Source organism: Tachypleus tridentatus, chromosome 1, assembly GCF_004210375.1.
Source record: "Tachypleus tridentatus isolate NWPU-2018 chromosome 1, ASM421037v1, whole genome shotgun sequence".
NCBI lineage: Eukaryota > Metazoa > Arthropoda > Merostomata > Xiphosura > Limulidae > Tachypleus > Tachypleus tridentatus.
In genome coordinates, this window is record NC_134825.1 from 9,661,848 (window position 1) to 9,680,182 (window position 18,335).

Sequence of the window (18,335 nt, forward strand, 5' to 3'; positions counted from 1 at the left end):
TTACAAATGTTGAAATTCTATCCTATAAAACCAAATAATACAATTGTTGATATTCTATCCTATAAAACCAAATATTACAAATGTTGAAATTCTATTCTACAACACCAAATATTACTATTGTTGATAATCTATCCCATCACACCAAATATTACTACTGTTGATATTCTTTCCTATCACACCAAATATTACTATTGTTGATATTCTATTCTGTAACACCAAATATTACAATTGTTGATATTCTATCCCATAAAACCAAATATTACTATTGTTGATATTCTATCCTATAAAACCAAATATTACAATTGTTGATATTCTGCCCTATAACACCAAACATTACAATTGTTGATATTCTGCCCTATAACACCAAACATTACAATTGTTGATATTCTATCCTATGAAACCAAATATTACAATTGTTGATATTCTTTCCTATCACACCAAATATTAGTATTGTTGATATTCCATTCTATAACACCAAATATTAGTATTGTTGATATTCTATTCTATAACACCAAATATTACAATTGGTGATATTCTATCCTATAAAACCAATAATTACAATTGTTGATATTCTATCCTATAAAACCAAATATTACAATTGTTGATATTCTATCCTATAAAACCAAATATTACAAATGTTGAAATTCTATCCTATGAAACCAAATAATACAATTGTTGATATTCTATCCTATAAAACCAAATATTACAAATGTTGAAATTCTATCCTATAAAACCGAATAATACAATTATTGATATTTTATCCTATAAAACCAAATATTACAATTGTTGATATTCTATCCTATAAAACCAAATATTACAATTGTTGATATTCTATCCTATAAAACCAAATATTACAAATGTTGAAATTCTATCCTATAAAACCAAATAATACAATTGTTGATATTCTATCCTATAAAACCAAATATTACAATTGGTGATATTCTATCCTATAAAACCAAATATTACAATTGTTGATATTCTATCCTATAAAACCAAATATTACAAATGTTGAAATTTTATCCTATAAAACCAAATAATACAATTGTTGATATTCTATCCTATAAAATCAAATATTACTATTGTTGATATTCTGTCCTATAAAACCAAATATTACAAATGTTGAAATTCTATCCTATAAAACCAAATAATACAATTGTTGATATTCTATCCTATAAAATCAAATATTACTATTGTTGATATTCTGTCGTATAAAACCAAATATTACAAATGTTGAAATTATATCCTATAAAACCAAATAATATAATTGTTGATATTCTATCCTATAAAACCAAATATTACAATTGGTGATATTCTATCCTATAAAACCAAATATTACAATTGTTGATATTCTATCCTATAATACCAAACATTAGAAATGTTGAAATTTTATCCTATAAAACCAAATAATACAATTGTTGATATTCTATCCTATAAAATCAAATATTACTATTGTTGATATTCTGTCCTATAAAACCAAATATTACAAATGTTGAAATTCTATCCTATAAAACCAAATAATACAATTGTTGATATTCTATCCTATAAAACCAAATATTACAATTGTTAATATTCTATCCTATAAAACCAAATATTACAAATGTTGAAATTCTATCCTATAAAACCAAATATTACAATTGTTGAAATTCTATCCTATAAAACCAAATAATACAATTGTTGATATTCTATCCTATAAAACCAAATATTACAATTGTTGATATTCTATCCTATAAAACCAAATATTACAAATGTTGAAATTCTATCCTATAAAACCAAATATTACAATTGTTGATATTCTATCCTATAAAACCAAATATTACAAATGTTGAAATTCTATCCTATAAAACCAAATAATACAATTGTTAATATTCTATCCTATAAAATCAAATATTACTATTGTTGATATCCTCTTCAAATATTACAATTTTTCTTGAATACTTTATTTTGAGAAGAAGAAATAATGAATGATAATTAATTACCTGTATATCGAGAAGAACAAGCACACGTGTAATCCTTCTTAAGAGGGATGCATCTTCCCTTGTTCTGACATTTGTTGTGTAAACATGGATCAATTTCTAAGAAAATAGAAGAATGAAATTGGTATATTTCTTCTCTGATGTTAGAGTTCACATACAGATGAGTCACTGTAAACATTTAAAATTATAGTGTCTCTTAGATGAGCTATGTTTAATTGGGCTTTATTTATAAAGAACTGTGTATAAACATTTGGGGAATACTATTTAAATCAGCAAAAACAGGCGAATTAACTCAACGCCTGTATATTCGGAAAGAGAAATGTTGTCACCTGGCTTTAGTAAAGTAGAAATATCAAACATATTTAGATATATACTGGTCCTCATTCTAAACATTAGTTTGTTAAGATGAATTACATGGATCTTACCTATTCTGTTTTCACAGTGAAATCCAGTAAATTCTGGCGGACACATGCAGCCAAGAACACCGGTAAAGTAGAGACTGCAAGAACCTCCATTGTAGCAGAACCTTTCTGGACAATAAGGCACCTGACACTCACGACCTACGTGAGAATATTTTAATACGTAATTAAAGATGTGCCTCACACACACCATTGACAGTTGAATTTTAAGAAAGAAAATAATTTTGGATTAAAGTTTGCACGATTCTTTGTTCACTGGTAGAGCGATACGATGTAACATTTTACAAATACAAGAACTAAGCTTAATCATTATATAGAGGCTGAGTTTGTTATAATAAAATGACTTTGGAACATCACTTAATCCTTATATAGAGGCTGAGTTTGTTATGATAAAATGACTTTGGAACATCACTTAATCATTATATAGAGGCTGAGTTTGTTATAATAAAATGACTTTGGAACATCACTTAATCCTTATATAGAGGCTGAGTTTGTTATGATAAAATGACTTTGGAACATCACTTAATCATTATATAGAGGCTGAGTTTGTTATAATAAAATGACTTTGGAACATCACTTAATCATTATATAGAGGCTGAGTTTGTTATAATAAAATGACTTTGGAACATCACTTAATCATTATATAGAGGCTGAGTTTGTTATAATAAAATGACTTTGGAACATCACTTAATCATTATATAGAGGCTGAGTTTGTTATAATAAAATGACTTTGGAACATCACTTAATCATTATATAGAGGCTGAGTTTGTTATAATAAAATGACTTTGGAACATCACTTAATCCTTATATAGAGGCTGAGTTTGTTATAATAAAATGACTTTGGAACATCACTTAATCATTATATAGAGGCTGAGTTTGTTATGATAAAATGACTTTGGAACATCACTTAATCATTATATAGAGGCTGAGTTTGTTATAATAAAATGACTTTGGAACATCACTTAATCCTTATATAGAGGCTGAGTTTGTTATAATAAAATGACTTTGGAACATCACTTAATCATTATATAGAGGCTGAGTTTGTTATAATAAAATGACTTTGGAACATCACTTAATCCTTATATAGAGGCTGAGTTTGTTATAATAAAATGACTTTGGAACATCACTTAATCATTATATAGATGCTGAGTTTGTTATAATAAAATGACTTTGGAACATCACTTAATCATTATATAGAGGCTGAGTTTGTTATAATAAAATGACTTTGGAACATCACTTAATCCTTATATAGAGGCTGAGTTTGTTATAATAAAATGACTTTGGAACATCACTTAATCATTATAGAGAGGCTGAGTTTGTTATGATAAAATGACTTTGGAACATCACTTAATCCTTATATAGAGGCTGAGTTTGTTATAATAAAATGACTTTGGAACATCACTTAATCATTATATAGAGGCTGAGTTTGTTATGATAAAATGACTTTGGAACATCACTTAATCCTTATATAGAGGCTGAGTTTGTTATAATAAAATGACTTTGCAACATCACTTAATCATTACATAGAGGCTGAGTTTGTTATAATAAAATGACTTTGGAACATCACTTAATCCTTATATAGAGGCTGAGTTTGTTATAATAAAATGACTTTGGAACATCACTTAATTATTATATAGAGGCTGAGTTTGTTATAATAATATGACTTTGGAACATCACTTAATCATTATATTGAGGCTGAGTTTGTTATAATAAAATGACTTTGGAACATCACTTAATCCTTATATAGAGGCTGAGTTTGTTATAATAAAATGACTTTGGAACATCACTTAATTATTATATAGAGGCTGAGTTTGTGATAATAATATGACTTTGGAACATCACTTAATCATTATATTGAGGCTGAGTTTGTTATAATAAAATGACTTTGGAACATCACTTAATCCTTATATAGAGGCTGAGTTTGTTATAATAAAATGACTTTGGAACATCACTTAATTATTATGTAGAGGCTGAGTTTGTTATAATAATATGACTTTGGAACATCACTTAATTATTATAGAGAGGCTGAGTTTGTTATGATAAAATGACTTTGGAACATCACTTAATCCTTATATAGATGCTGAGTTTGTTATGATAAAATGACTTTGGAACATCACTTAATCATTATATAGAGGCTGAGTTTGTTATAATAAAATGACTTTGGAACATCACTTAATCCTTATATAGATGCTGAGTTTGTTATGATAAAATGACTTTGGAACATCACTTAATCATTATATAGAGGCTGAGTTTGTTATAATAAAATGACTTTGGAACATCACTTAATCCTTATATAGAGACTGAGTTTGTTATAATGAAATGACTTTGGAACATCACTTAATCCTTATATAGAGGTTGAGTTTGTTATGATAAAATGACTTTGGAACATCATTACATTCTTGTAGCTTATATTTTCACGTCCGGTGGTGCTTTGTTTGACGACTGTATATATTGGCAATAGTCCTGAAACGTAGCTATTATTTAAATCACGCCACTCCAACCTGCATGGTTTCCATAATTCACCCAGTGTACAAGAATAACAGTTTTCCAGCATTGAATTCAATAATAACGAAAAATCCAACGCGAGCAACTATTTTATTCTGTCGCTGTTGCAAGTATGAGACGTTTGATTGAAAGCCTTATCTTGGTGAACCTCTATCCTGTTGGTCTCTTAATTGTACAAAACCGATATTTTTGTGAGGTATAAACTTACTTCAAAAGATCATGAACGTTGGTCTAAGATCACTTTGACTTTTTATCCACGTTCGAGACGCAGTATCCAGTGACGATGATAAATCATTGAATAAAACAAGTTGCGTTGCACACCGTGTACCACTTTGAAGGTGTTTTCGTCCAATGGTTACACGAGTCTTGTTATGGTTATGAAGATACACGTACGTTTCGGGGTTTGTCACAATGTGCTGCAACTTATCTCTGATTAAACAGCGTTCATACAATTTCTACAGTTAAGATTTCTTTGTCGTGGCACATGTGAATGGCATTTACCACTGACCTTTGTATGTTTGTATTCTCACCTGTTACAAGATGCTCTGTTTTGCTTACCATAGATGAAGTTCAGTTTACTGCAAATTTCTGAATGGTCAGGGTGTTCCAGGTGGATCCATGATCCTTTGTTTTCGAATGATATTAAGTAACATTTTGAATCTCCAATTAGAGCATTTCTGTATCATCTGAGTGTATCAATATTTTGCTTCAGAGAGGGTTGCTACAAATTGTAGTTCTGATACATCCTGTTCAGCTGCAACTTTACGCAAATAGTGGTTGTCACGTGATTTTCTGATTTGCATATTCAAAGTAGTTTAACATAATGTACTCAACCAACGTAAACATGTATAAGAATCCAGTTTCTTTCATACAGCATACAAGTCTCAGAGAACCATACTGTAACATTACGTATAAAATCGCCAAATATGAGATCAAATATTGATTTCCAGTCATAGTAATTATAAGCAATAAGTTTTAGTTAATAAGAAAGAAAAATAAAATATTTGTAATCAACATTTAATACAACTGACTTCCATAGATTGATTATATAACTTAATCACGTTGTCAGCTGTTACCTTGCTTGAAATAAGAATCCATTATCTATTTAATCAGAAATACCTTCTTCAAAACGTAAGTGTTAAAAAATACATCAAATGTAAGTTATAAAATTAATGGTGGATCTACCTAACTGAAAGTATTTTCAATAATCTCATGTTTATAGTTTTGCACTTGGAGTATACACTGAAAGAACCTGACCTATTGGTAGTGCGTCAGACTGTGGACGTGAAGGGTTGTGCCTTCTTTCCACTAAGTTACGCTCCGCACTCTGCCGCTAAAATTTAACTTGTTCCAGCCTATTGTTAGCATTTTCCTCAAAGGCATTATTTTTATAAACTGAATTTTGTCCAAAGTTCCAAACATGGAAGTTGCTTAAATACCAACTTTGTTTTGTAATTGCTTCTGTACTGACCGTCTTGTTCGTTTTATTTTGAAACTGTATGAATTATTTAATAATTTTCATAATTCCAACGCTTTCTCCTCTTTTAGTTGGTAATTATGAAGTGTGGCTTGACACTGGCATTACTTTAGCCTATAGCTTTACAAACATACATATTAACTGCTTGGTTTAACTGTATAGACGAATATAGTTTTCATTGTGTTTCTTGTACGTATGTTACACTTTGGCCCTATCTTTACGTGGGTTGTCTCTGACTCTATGTGGCCAGATATGCCCATGGACCCTTACTGCATGTAGCTGGACTTGTATTCTGATCCTGTTTGCATCTAGATATACTTTTTCTGTTTATAAATAACTGGATTTGAAGAATGACATTGGTTGTACATTACTAGACTCGCAGGTTGGCCTTGGATGTACATGACTGGACGCATTATCTGGCCATAATTGCGTACAGCTGCCTGTTTTCTAGCCTTATCTATATGAGTTAGGCTATATCTAATCGGTTGTATGTAATTTTATAATTGTGTCTTATGGGTGACACAGCTTTCTGGAGGTAACTTTACCTTTCCAACCACGTATACATGAATTTACTTACTTCACAATGAGCCCATTCACTGAAAGTCCATAACCAAACACTGTTCTTACCTTTATACTCATATTTTTCATATTGTTCTTACTCATTGACCTTACCTTTGTAGCCGTGTCTACACTGGCACCTATAGCTGTCTCTTCCAACACGAATACAAAAGCCATCATTTTGACAAGGGTTAGGTTTACAGGCATCTCTATAAGCCTGCTCTCTCACAGCTCCTGGTAAAGCTAGTCGAGACTTGACAGAAACAGCTAAAAAATAACAAGGGTCGTTTAGCTAAAACAATTGTATAGTTTAAATCCAGTTTAAAGAACTGGATAGAAAGTGACACCAAGTTTTAACTACATCTGTTAAATAGTTTAACCTGTTCAGTGCCAAAGACGTGATAACTCGTCCAAGCCGATCGGTAACACAGTGCCACGGACGAGTTAATACGTTCTCAATAATACTTAACTTCAACGCTAGATGTCAGCACCATACATACATTTGACCTACTTACATATTGTTTCACTTTTGATCCAAAATGGCGTCACGAAAAAGTTACAAAATGAAGAAGCATTAGAGTTGTATTGTAGCAGCTGAAATACTTGGCAGTCAACATGTTAATGTACAAACTGTGCAGAAAGAGCTGAAAACAAACACCGTGCTTGAATTACAAACAATTAAGCCTATTAATGTATGGAAGAGTGTAGAACGAGTTAAAAGAACATTGTATTTTAAGAACAATACTCAACTAAGTGGTTTAGTATTCAGTACTAGGTAGAAACATTTAAAATCAGGTACAGTGCTTTATGTACAACAGTCAAACAAGTGGCTTAATATTCAGTACCAGGTAGAAAAATTTAAAACATAGCGCTTTAATTACAAGAATAAAATAAGATAATTAACATACATAAGTAATTTTTCTTAATATTCAATATACTACACTCCTTTCGCTGAATGTTTTACGAATTTAACTTATTTCCGAAAATTTAAATAGATTTAATGAACTTAAAGAAATATAGCTTAGTTAAGAAAGGAAAATAGGGTTCTTTTACTTCTTTATATAACTTATTTATATCATTAATTGAGACTTATGTTGGTCATAGCTTGCTGAATGTTATCGAATTATAAGAGTAAAAATGTTTAGAAACCTTTCTATTTGTTTTTACTGAATAAAGTACTGGTCGATTTTGGATATACAATTCCTATACGAACTTAAAGCATGTGTATCATACAAGGTAACTCTGTTGATAAAATATCTAATATAGGTTAACTTTAGTGTTGATTTACCCACAGGTGTGGGCAGAATATGCCCCATCTTATAACGAGTTGGTTACACTTTTCAATAATGTAATGATTATCTTATTTAAATAGGAAAATAATGTGCATGTTTACAAGAAAGCATGATAATAATGTTTGATATTATTAGGATGTGGTACAGTGTTTACCTTTGTACTGTGTTGAAGATCAAGAACCAGTGTTTGATATTATTAGGATATGGTACAGTGTTTACCTTTGTACTGTGTTGAAGATCAAGAACCAGTGTTTGATATTATTAGGATATGGTACAGTGTTTACCTTTGTACTGTGTTGAAGATCAAGAACCAGTGTTTGATATAATAAGGATGTGGTACAGTGTTTACCTTTGTACTGTGTTGAAGATCAAGAACCAGTGTTTGATATTATTAGGATGTGGTACAGTGTTTACCTTTGTACTGTGTTCAAGATCAAGAACCAGTGTTTGATATTATTAGGATGTGGTACAGTGTTTACCTTTGTACTGTGTTCAAGATCAAGAACCAGTGTTTGATATTATTAGGATGTGGTACAATGTTTACCTTTGTACTGTGTTCAAGATCAAGAACCAGTGTTTGATATTATTAGGATATGGTACAGTGTTTACCTTTGTACTGTGTTGAAGATCAAGAACCAGTGTTTGATATTATTAGGATGTGGTACAGTGTTTACCTTTGTACTGTGTTCAAGATCAAGAACCAGTGTTTGATATTATTAGGATATAGTACAATGTTTACCTTTGTACTGTGTTGAAGATCAAGAACCAGTGTTTGATATTATTAGGATGTGGTACAGTGTTTACCTTTGTACTGTGTTCAAGATCAAGAACCAGTGTTTGATATTATTAGGATATGGTACAGTGTTTACCTTTGTACTGTGTTGAAGATCAAGAACCAGTGTTTGATATTATTAGGATGTGGTACAGTGTTTACCTTTGTACTGTGTTCAAGATCAAGAACCAGTGTTTGATATTATTAGGATGTGGTACAATGTTTACCTTTGTACTGTGTTCAAGATCAAGAACCAGTGTTTGATATTATTAGGATATGGTACAGTGTTTACCTTTGTACTGTGTTGAAGATCAAGAACCAGTGTTTGATATTATTAGGATATAGTACAATGTTTACCTTTGTACTGTGTTGAAGATCAAGAACCAGTGTTTGATATTATTAGGATGTGGTACAGTGTTTACCTTTGTACTGTGTTCAAGATCAAGAACCAGTGTTTGATATTATTAGGATGTGGTACAGTTTTTACCTTTGTACTGTGTTCAAGATCAAGAACCAGTGTTTGATATTATTAGGATGTGGTACAATGTTTACCTTTGTACTGTGTTCAAGATCAAGAACCAGTGTTTGATATTATTAGGATATGGTACAGTGTTTACCTTTGTACTGTGTTCAAGATCAAGAACCAATGTTTGATATTATTAGGAGGTGGTACAATGTTTACCTTTGCAGTCTGCTCGAGTTCGGGAACCAGCGTGTGATATTGTTCCACGAGGACACGATTCACATTGAATTTGTCCAGTCTGGTCTTGATAGTGGTTTGCTGGACATTGTTTGCATTGTCCATCCTCTTCGTAATTTCCCGTCGGGCACTCCCCTGAAAAGTAAATTTCAAAGTTTACTTTGTTTGCTGAATTGTCGAAGTATCCAAAATCTCACAATGATCACCTGCAGTTTGGGTTTCAACTGACAGAAACTGATCTATTTCAGTTAAAAACGGAATTTCTGGAACAGTCTTTACTTGATCAAATTTATACAAAGACAACAGAAGATTGGAGTACACATGAACGTGTTGAAATGTTTACAATATGGTGTACTAAAACTAATTTTAGTCGTGAAAGAAATTTAAAATCGTCTTTGATAGTTAAAGAAAGATAAAACAAACAGTTATTGATCAAACTGTATATTTTCGAGGTGTCCCGACAACAAACTTGCTCGTCCTTCCACCTGTGGTGGCGTCATATAGTGACGGTCAATCCAGTTATTCGTTGTAGTTCAACAGTAGTTAGCAGTGGATGGTGTTAAATAGCTGATTGTCTACCACTTTTAAATTAGTGACGGCCTTCGAGTAGGTTTGGAGTTTTGTTGTAATGTAACAGATGTGTGGAGTAATCACTTCTAAATTGAGGACCTGAACAAAGTTTTGTTTTTTTGCTAGAAATAAACACAAAGCTACACAATGGGCTATCTGTACTCTACCCACCACGGGTATCGAAACCCGGTTTCTAGCGGCATGAGTCGGCAGACATACCGCTGTGCCACAAAGAGGGCACACAAGGGTATTACACTTTGCCCTTCACCGATGTGTCTTATAATGTGCAGTTTACGGTTCAACATACCAGTACTTTAAAAAATCAAATATGTGAAAACACTTTAGGCAAAACAGCCTTTAGACCAGAAGGGACATGTTAAGGATAGAACAGCAGGAAAAGACTTACGACATATATCTGTGTCGATATCTACAACAAAGCCACGTTCTTGACAGACAAGAGCAAAGTGTGTATCATTAAAGGATTCTACCAATAAGGTAGCTCCAGAATCTTGTAGTTCATGTTTAAACTCTGGGTCCGAGGTTATAATCCGCTGGGTCTCATATTGTATGGTCTCAATTAATGACACGACGTTTTCATGAAGGTCATCTTTATCTGGTTCATATGCCGCCTGGAAATATCAAGCAACAATTAAAAGAATGGACAACAATTCAGTCTGACGAATATAAATAATAATTAAGCTAAATCTGAAACGGTAAGAGAGCAATTTTGTCATAAATATAAAATAAAGAACGTCAGTGGAAACTCAGTATATAGAAATTAAACCTTATATTGAACAATACCACGATAATTACCATAAACACAAGTACATCATTACGTCAAACACAGCTATATCATTACTTTAAACACAAGTACATCATTACTTTAAACACAAGTACATCATTACGTCAAACACAGTTATATCATTACCTTAACACAAGTACATCATTACGTCAAACACAGCTATATCATTACCTTAACACAAGTACATCATTACGTTAAACACAGCTATATCATTACCTTAAACACAAGTACATCATTACGTCAAACACACCTATATCATTACCTTAAACACAAGTACATCATTACGTCAAACACAGCTATATCATTACTTTAAACACAAGTACATCATTACGTCAAACACAGCTATATCATTACCTTAACACAAGTACATCATTACGTTAAACACAGCTATATCATTACTTTAAACACAAGTACATCATTACGTTAAACACACCTATATCATTACCTTAAACACAAGTACATCATTACGTCAAACACACCTATATCATTACCTTAAACACAAGTACATCATTACGTCAAACACACCTATATCATTACCTTAAACACAAGTACATCATTACGTCAAACACAGCTATATCATTACCTTAACACAAGTACATCATTACGTCAAACACAGCTATATCATTACCTTAACACAAGTACATCATTACGTCAAACACACCTATATCATTACCTTAAACACAAGTACATCATTACGTCAAACACACCTATATCATTACCTTAAACACAAGTACATCATTACGTCAAACACACCTATATCATTACCTTAAATACAAGTACATCATTACGTCAAACACACCTATATCATTACCTTAAACACAAGTACATCATTACGTCAAACACAGCTATATCATTACCTTAACTCAAGTACATCATTACGTCAAACACAGCTATATCATTACCTTAACACAAGTACATCATTACGTTAAACACAGCTATATCATTACCTTAACACAAGTACATCATTACGTCAAACACAGCTATATCATTACCTTAAACACAAGTACATCATTACGTCAAACACACCTATATCATTACCTTAAACACAAGTACATCATTACGTCAAACACAGCTATATCATTACGTTAAACACAAGTACATCATTACGTCAAACACACCTATATCATTACCTTAAACACAAGTACATCATTACGTCAAACACAGCTATATCATTACTTTAAACACAAGTATATCATTACCTTAACACAAGTACATAATTACGTCAAACACAGCTATATCATTACCTTAACACAAGTACATCATTACGTTAAACACAGCTATATCATTACCTTAAACACAAGTACATCATTACGTCAAACACACCTATATCATTACCTTAAACACAAGTACATCATTACGTCAAACACAGCTATATCATTACTTTAAACACAAGTACATCATTACGTTAAACACAGCTATATCATTACTTTAAACACAAGTATATCATTACGTTAAACACAGCTATATCATTACTTTAAACACAAGTACATCATTACGTCAAACACAGCTATATCATTACCTAACACAAGTACATCATTACGTCAAACACAGCTATATCATTACCTTAAACACAAGTACATCATTACGCCAAACACAGCTATATCATTACTTTAAACACAAGTACATCATTACGTTAAACACAGCTATATCATTACCTTAAACACAAGTACATCATTACGTTAAACACACCTATATCATTACTTTAAACACAAGTACATCGTTACGTTAAACACAGCTATATCATTACCTTAAACACAAGTACTTCATTACGTTAATCACAGCTATATCATTACCTTAAACACAAGTATATCATTACGTTAAACACACCTATATCATTACGTTAAACACAGCTATATCATTACGTTAAACACAGCTATATCATTACGTTAAACACAGCTATATCATTACCTTAAACACAAGTACATCATTACGTCAAACACACCTATATCATTACCTTAAACACAAGTACATCATTACGTCAAACACACCTATATCATTACCTTAAATACAAGTACATCATTACGTCAAACACACCTATATCATTACCTTAAACACACGTACATCATTACGTCAAACACAGCTATATCATTACCTTAACTCAAGTACATCATTACGCCAAACACAGCTATATCATTACCTTAACACAAGTACATCATTACGTTAAACACAGCTATATCATTACCTTAAACACAAGTACATCATTACGTCAAACACAGCTATATCATTACCTTAAACACAAGTACATCATTACGTCAAACACACCTATATCATTACCTTAAACACAAGTACATCATTACGTCAAACACACCTATATCATTACCTTAAACACAAGTACATCATTACGTCAAACACAGCTATATCATTACCTTAAACACAAGTACATCATTACGTTAAACACACCTATATCATTACTTTAAACACAAGTATATCATTACGTTAAACACAGCTATATCATTACCTTAAACACAAGTATATCATTACGTTAAACACAGCTATATCATTACGTTAAACACACCTATATCATTACCTTAAACACAAGTACATCATTACGTCAAACACAGCTATATCATTACTTTAAACACAAGTACATCATTACGTCAAACACAGCTATATCATTACCTTAAACACAAGTACATCATTACGTCAAACACACCTATATCATTACCTTAAACACAAGTACATCATTACGTCAAACACAGCTATATCATTACTTTAAACACAAGTACATCATTACGTTAAACACAGCTATATCATTACTTTAAACACAAGTATATCATTACGTTAAACACAGCTATATCATTACTTTAAACACAAGTACATCATTACGTCAAACACAGCTATATCATTACCTAACACAAGTACATCATTACGTCAAACACAGCTATATCATTACCTTAACACAAGTACATCATTACGTTAAACACAGCTATATCATTACCTTAAACACAAGTACATCATTACGTCAAACACACCTATATCATTACCTTAAACACAAGTACATCATTACGCCAAACACAGCTATATCATTACCTTAAACACAAGTACATCATTACGTCAAACACACCTATATCATTACCTTAAACACAAGTACATCATTACGCCAAACACAGCTATATCATTACTTTAAACACAAGTACATCATTACGTTAAACACAGCTATATCATTACCTTAAACACAAGTACATCATTACGTTAAACACACCTATATCATTACTTTAAACACAAGTATATCATTACGTTAAACACAGCTATATCATTACCTTAAACACAAGTACTTCATTACGTTAATCACAGCTATATCATTACCTTAAACACAAGTATATCATTACGTTAAACACAGCTATATCATTACGTTAAACACAGCTATATCATTACCTTAAACACAAGTATATCATTACGTTAAACATAAGTACTTCATTACCTCAAACACAGCCAGATCATTACCTTAAACACAAGTACTTCGTTACCTCAAACATAACGAGATCATTACGTTAAATACAACCATAACATTACTTCAAACACAGCCAGATCATTACGTTAAATACAACCATAACACTACTTCAAACACAGCGAGATCATTACGTTAAATACAACCATAACATTACTTCAAACACAGCCAGATCATTACGTTAAATACAACCATAACACTACTTCAAACACAGCCAGATCATTACGTTAAATACAACCATAACATTACTTTAAACACAGCCAGATCATTACGTTAAATACAACCATACCATTACCTCTTGCACAGTTTAACATAATTGTCATTCGAGCAATATACCAGTGGTCCTTGTACAGAACATATTATACAAAACTATATACGGTTACATTATATTAGAACATGGTTAGTTTATTCAAGTACATATTATTAATATTCATAATAACCTATTCTACACTTATTTTAAGACCGAACATATTACAATGGTTTTATTTCCTGGATATCTCAATCTACATTATTCGTTTTGTAACTCCAGTGAAATCTTACAAATAGCAGATTTAAATTTACACGATACGACACTCAACAACTGTATTTTTCTAAGTGTTTATGTATGCTAGTGTATTTACACAAAGCTACTTGAGGGCTATCTGCATTAGACGTAATTTGCAAATGACAGAGTAGAGGAATGGCAAATTGTCAGTAGCACGCACCGCTAACTCTTCGGTTACTCTTTATAAGTGAATAATAAGGAATGACTTTTGTATTATAACGAACCCACAGTTGAAAGGGCAAGAATGTTATTGTCGAGATTCGAACCCGCGACCCACATATTGCGAGTTGAGTACTTAACCACCAGGCTGTGCCAGGCTCCTACCTAATTATTTGTTATTAATTTAAAAACTGCACAATGAACTGTCTTTGCAATGGCCACCGCGGGTATCGAAACCAGAGTTTAGTATTGGAAGCATCCTGGATTATCACTGTGGAATTGCAGATAACACAACTTCCATATTGTCATCTGTTATCCCTGTGTGACAACTGCGTACCCAAAGTTTCGAGAAAGGTTTAAAGCGAGAAAGATAAATGAATAAATGAAAACACACCAACTATCATCATATTGTTCTGAAATAACTGTCTAATCTAAATCTCATTTTCACTGTGACGAAAAATGTAACATTAAACACTGATATTATAATACATTAACGTAATTAGGTTATCATGATTCATTTTAAAGTACTGATGTATTAAGATGCACGTAACATGGACAAGTAAAAATCCATATATTTGTAGGTAACATACGTTTTAGTTACAGTTACGCGAGTGTAAAATTCGAGTTTCCGCGGCGTAGGTAAATTAAGATAAGCATTTAACCTTCGCGCGCCCAACATGGCAAGTGGTTCGAATCCCCGCCATACCAAACATGCTCGCCCTTTCAGCCGTAGGGGTTTTGTAACATTCGTTCAATCCCACTACTCGCTGGCAAAAAAAGTAGCCCAAGAATTGGTAGTGAGTAGTGATGATTAGCTGCCTTCTCTCCAGTTTTTTACTGCTAAATTAAGGAACGTTAGCGCAGGTAGTCCTCGTTTAGCTTTGAGCGAAACTCAAAACAAATAAACAAAATTAACCTTAACGGTCCACGTAGTTTCCAGGGTTTGTTTCTTGCCATCCAGTTCTTCAGAACACACGAACGTGAACGAATCACACTGGATTTGTTTGCAGGTGGCACTGTTCCTCTCCAACAACCCTTGCTTGATAACAGTCATAAGTAGGCCTATTGTCTCGTAATCGGAACAGTCCTGAACAACAGTCGCGAACTTGACTGCCGCTTCTATCATTGTCCTTGATAGCTCAGCTAAATAACACCATTTATGGGTTAGGAAGTGACCACATAACAACATGTGTTGTAAATATTTAGCTTTAAGTTCTTACAGCAAGTTGGTGGCAACCGAATTTCAACCACTGTCACTGTTAATAGCACACACTATGACATACGCCTAATCATTAAATAGTTTCTAATTTGCTTTTATTTGTTCTTGATTAATGATTACTAGGTACTTGTTAGTCAAACGTTTAATTAATGACTACTAGATAGATTTAGTCCTACGTTTGATTAATGAATACTAGGTATATGTTAGTCCTGTGATTAATGATCACTAGGTAGTCGTTAGTTCTGTGATTAATGATCACTAGGTAGTCGTTAGTCCGGTAATTAATGATCACAAGGTAGTCATTAGTTCTATGATTAATGATCACAAGGTGTCGTTAGTCCTGTGATTAATGATCACTAATTAGTCGTTAGTCCGGTAATTAATGATCACAAGGTAGTCATTAGTTCTATGATTAATGATCACAAGGTGTCGTTAGTCCTGTGATTAATGATCACTAGGTAGTCGTTAGTCCTGTGATTATGATCACAAGGTGTCGTTAGTCCTGTGATTAATGATCACAAGGTAGTCATTAGTTCTATGATTAATGATCACAAGGTGTCGTTAGTCCTGTGATTAATGATCACTAGGTAGTCGTTAGTCCTGTGATTAATGATCACTAGGTAGTCGTTAGTCCTGTGATTAATGATCACAAAATGTCGTTAGCCCTGTGATTAATGATCACAAGGTAGACGATAGTCCTGTGATTAATGATCACTAGGTAGTCGTTAGTCCTGTGATTAATGATCACTAGGTATATGTTAGTCCTATGATGAATGATCACAAGGTATATGTTAGTCCTGTGATTAATGATTACTAGGTAGTCGTTTGTCCAGTGATTAATGATCACCTGGAAGTTGTTAGTCCTATGATTAATGATCACAAGGTAGTCGTTAGTTTTACGATTAATGATCACAAGGTACTCGTTAGTCCTATGATTAATGATCACAAGGTAGTCGTTAGTCCTATGATTAATGATCACAAGGTAGTCGTTAGTCCTGTGATTAATGATCACAAGATAGTCGTTAGTCCTATGATTAATTATCACAAGGTAGACGTTAGTACTATGATTAATGATCACTAGGTAGACGTTAGTCGTATGATTAATGATCACTATGCAGACGTTAGTCCTGTGATTAATGATCACTAGGTAGTCGTTAGTCCTGTGATTAATGATCACAAGATAGTCGTTAGTCATGTGATTAATTATCACTAGGTAGTCGTTAGTCCTGTGATTAATTATCACTAGGTAGTCGTTAGTCCTGTGATTAATGATTACTAGGTAGTCGTTAGTCCAGTGATTAATGATCACAAGGTGTCGTTAGTTTTATGATTAATGATCACTATGCAGACGTTAGTCCTGTGATTAATGATCACTAGGTAGACGTTAGTCCTGTGGTTAATGATCACAAGGTGTCGTTAGTCCTGTGATTAATGATCACTAGGTAGTCGTTAGTCCTGTGATTAATGATCACTAGGTAGTCGTTAGTCCTGTGATTAATGATCACAAGGTGTCGTTAGCCCTGTGAATAATGATCACAAGGTAGACGATAGTCCTGTGATTAATGGTCACTAGGTAGTCGTTAGTCCTGTGATAATGATTACAAGGTAGTCGTTAGTTCTATTATTAATGATCACAAGGTAGACGTTAGTCCTGTGATTAATGATTACTAGGTATACGTTAGTCCTGTGATTTATGATCACTAAGTAGTCGTTAGTCCTGTGATTAATTATCACAAGGTAGACGATAGTCCTGTGATTAAGGATCACTAGGTATATGTTAGTCCTATGATGAATGATCACAAGGTAGACGATAGTCCTATGATTAATGGTCACAAGGTATATGTTAGTCCTGTGATTAATGATCACTAGGCAGTCGTTAGTCCTGTGATTAATGATT

General features: G+C 32.5%; 1 protein-coding gene across 1 annotated transcript in view; it reads right to left on the reverse strand.

The window, feature by feature from the left end:
* LOC143223934 (uncharacterized) overlaps positions 1-18,335 on the reverse strand; it is a 159,469-nt gene that overhangs the window by 114,011 nt on the left and 27,123 nt on the right. Inside the window, exons 10-15 of the mRNA XM_076452435.1 lie at positions 16,136-16,362; positions 10,673-10,895; positions 9,679-9,831; positions 7,047-7,199; positions 2,399-2,533; positions 1,977-2,072 (exon numbers count right to left, since the gene is read on the reverse strand). Coding sequence (XP_076308550.1) covers positions 1,977-2,072; positions 2,399-2,533; positions 7,047-7,199; positions 9,679-9,831; positions 10,673-10,895; positions 16,136-16,362 — 987 coding nt within the window. The remainder of the gene's footprint in view (positions 1-1,976; positions 2,073-2,398; positions 2,534-7,046; positions 7,200-9,678; positions 9,832-10,672; positions 10,896-16,135; positions 16,363-18,335) is intronic.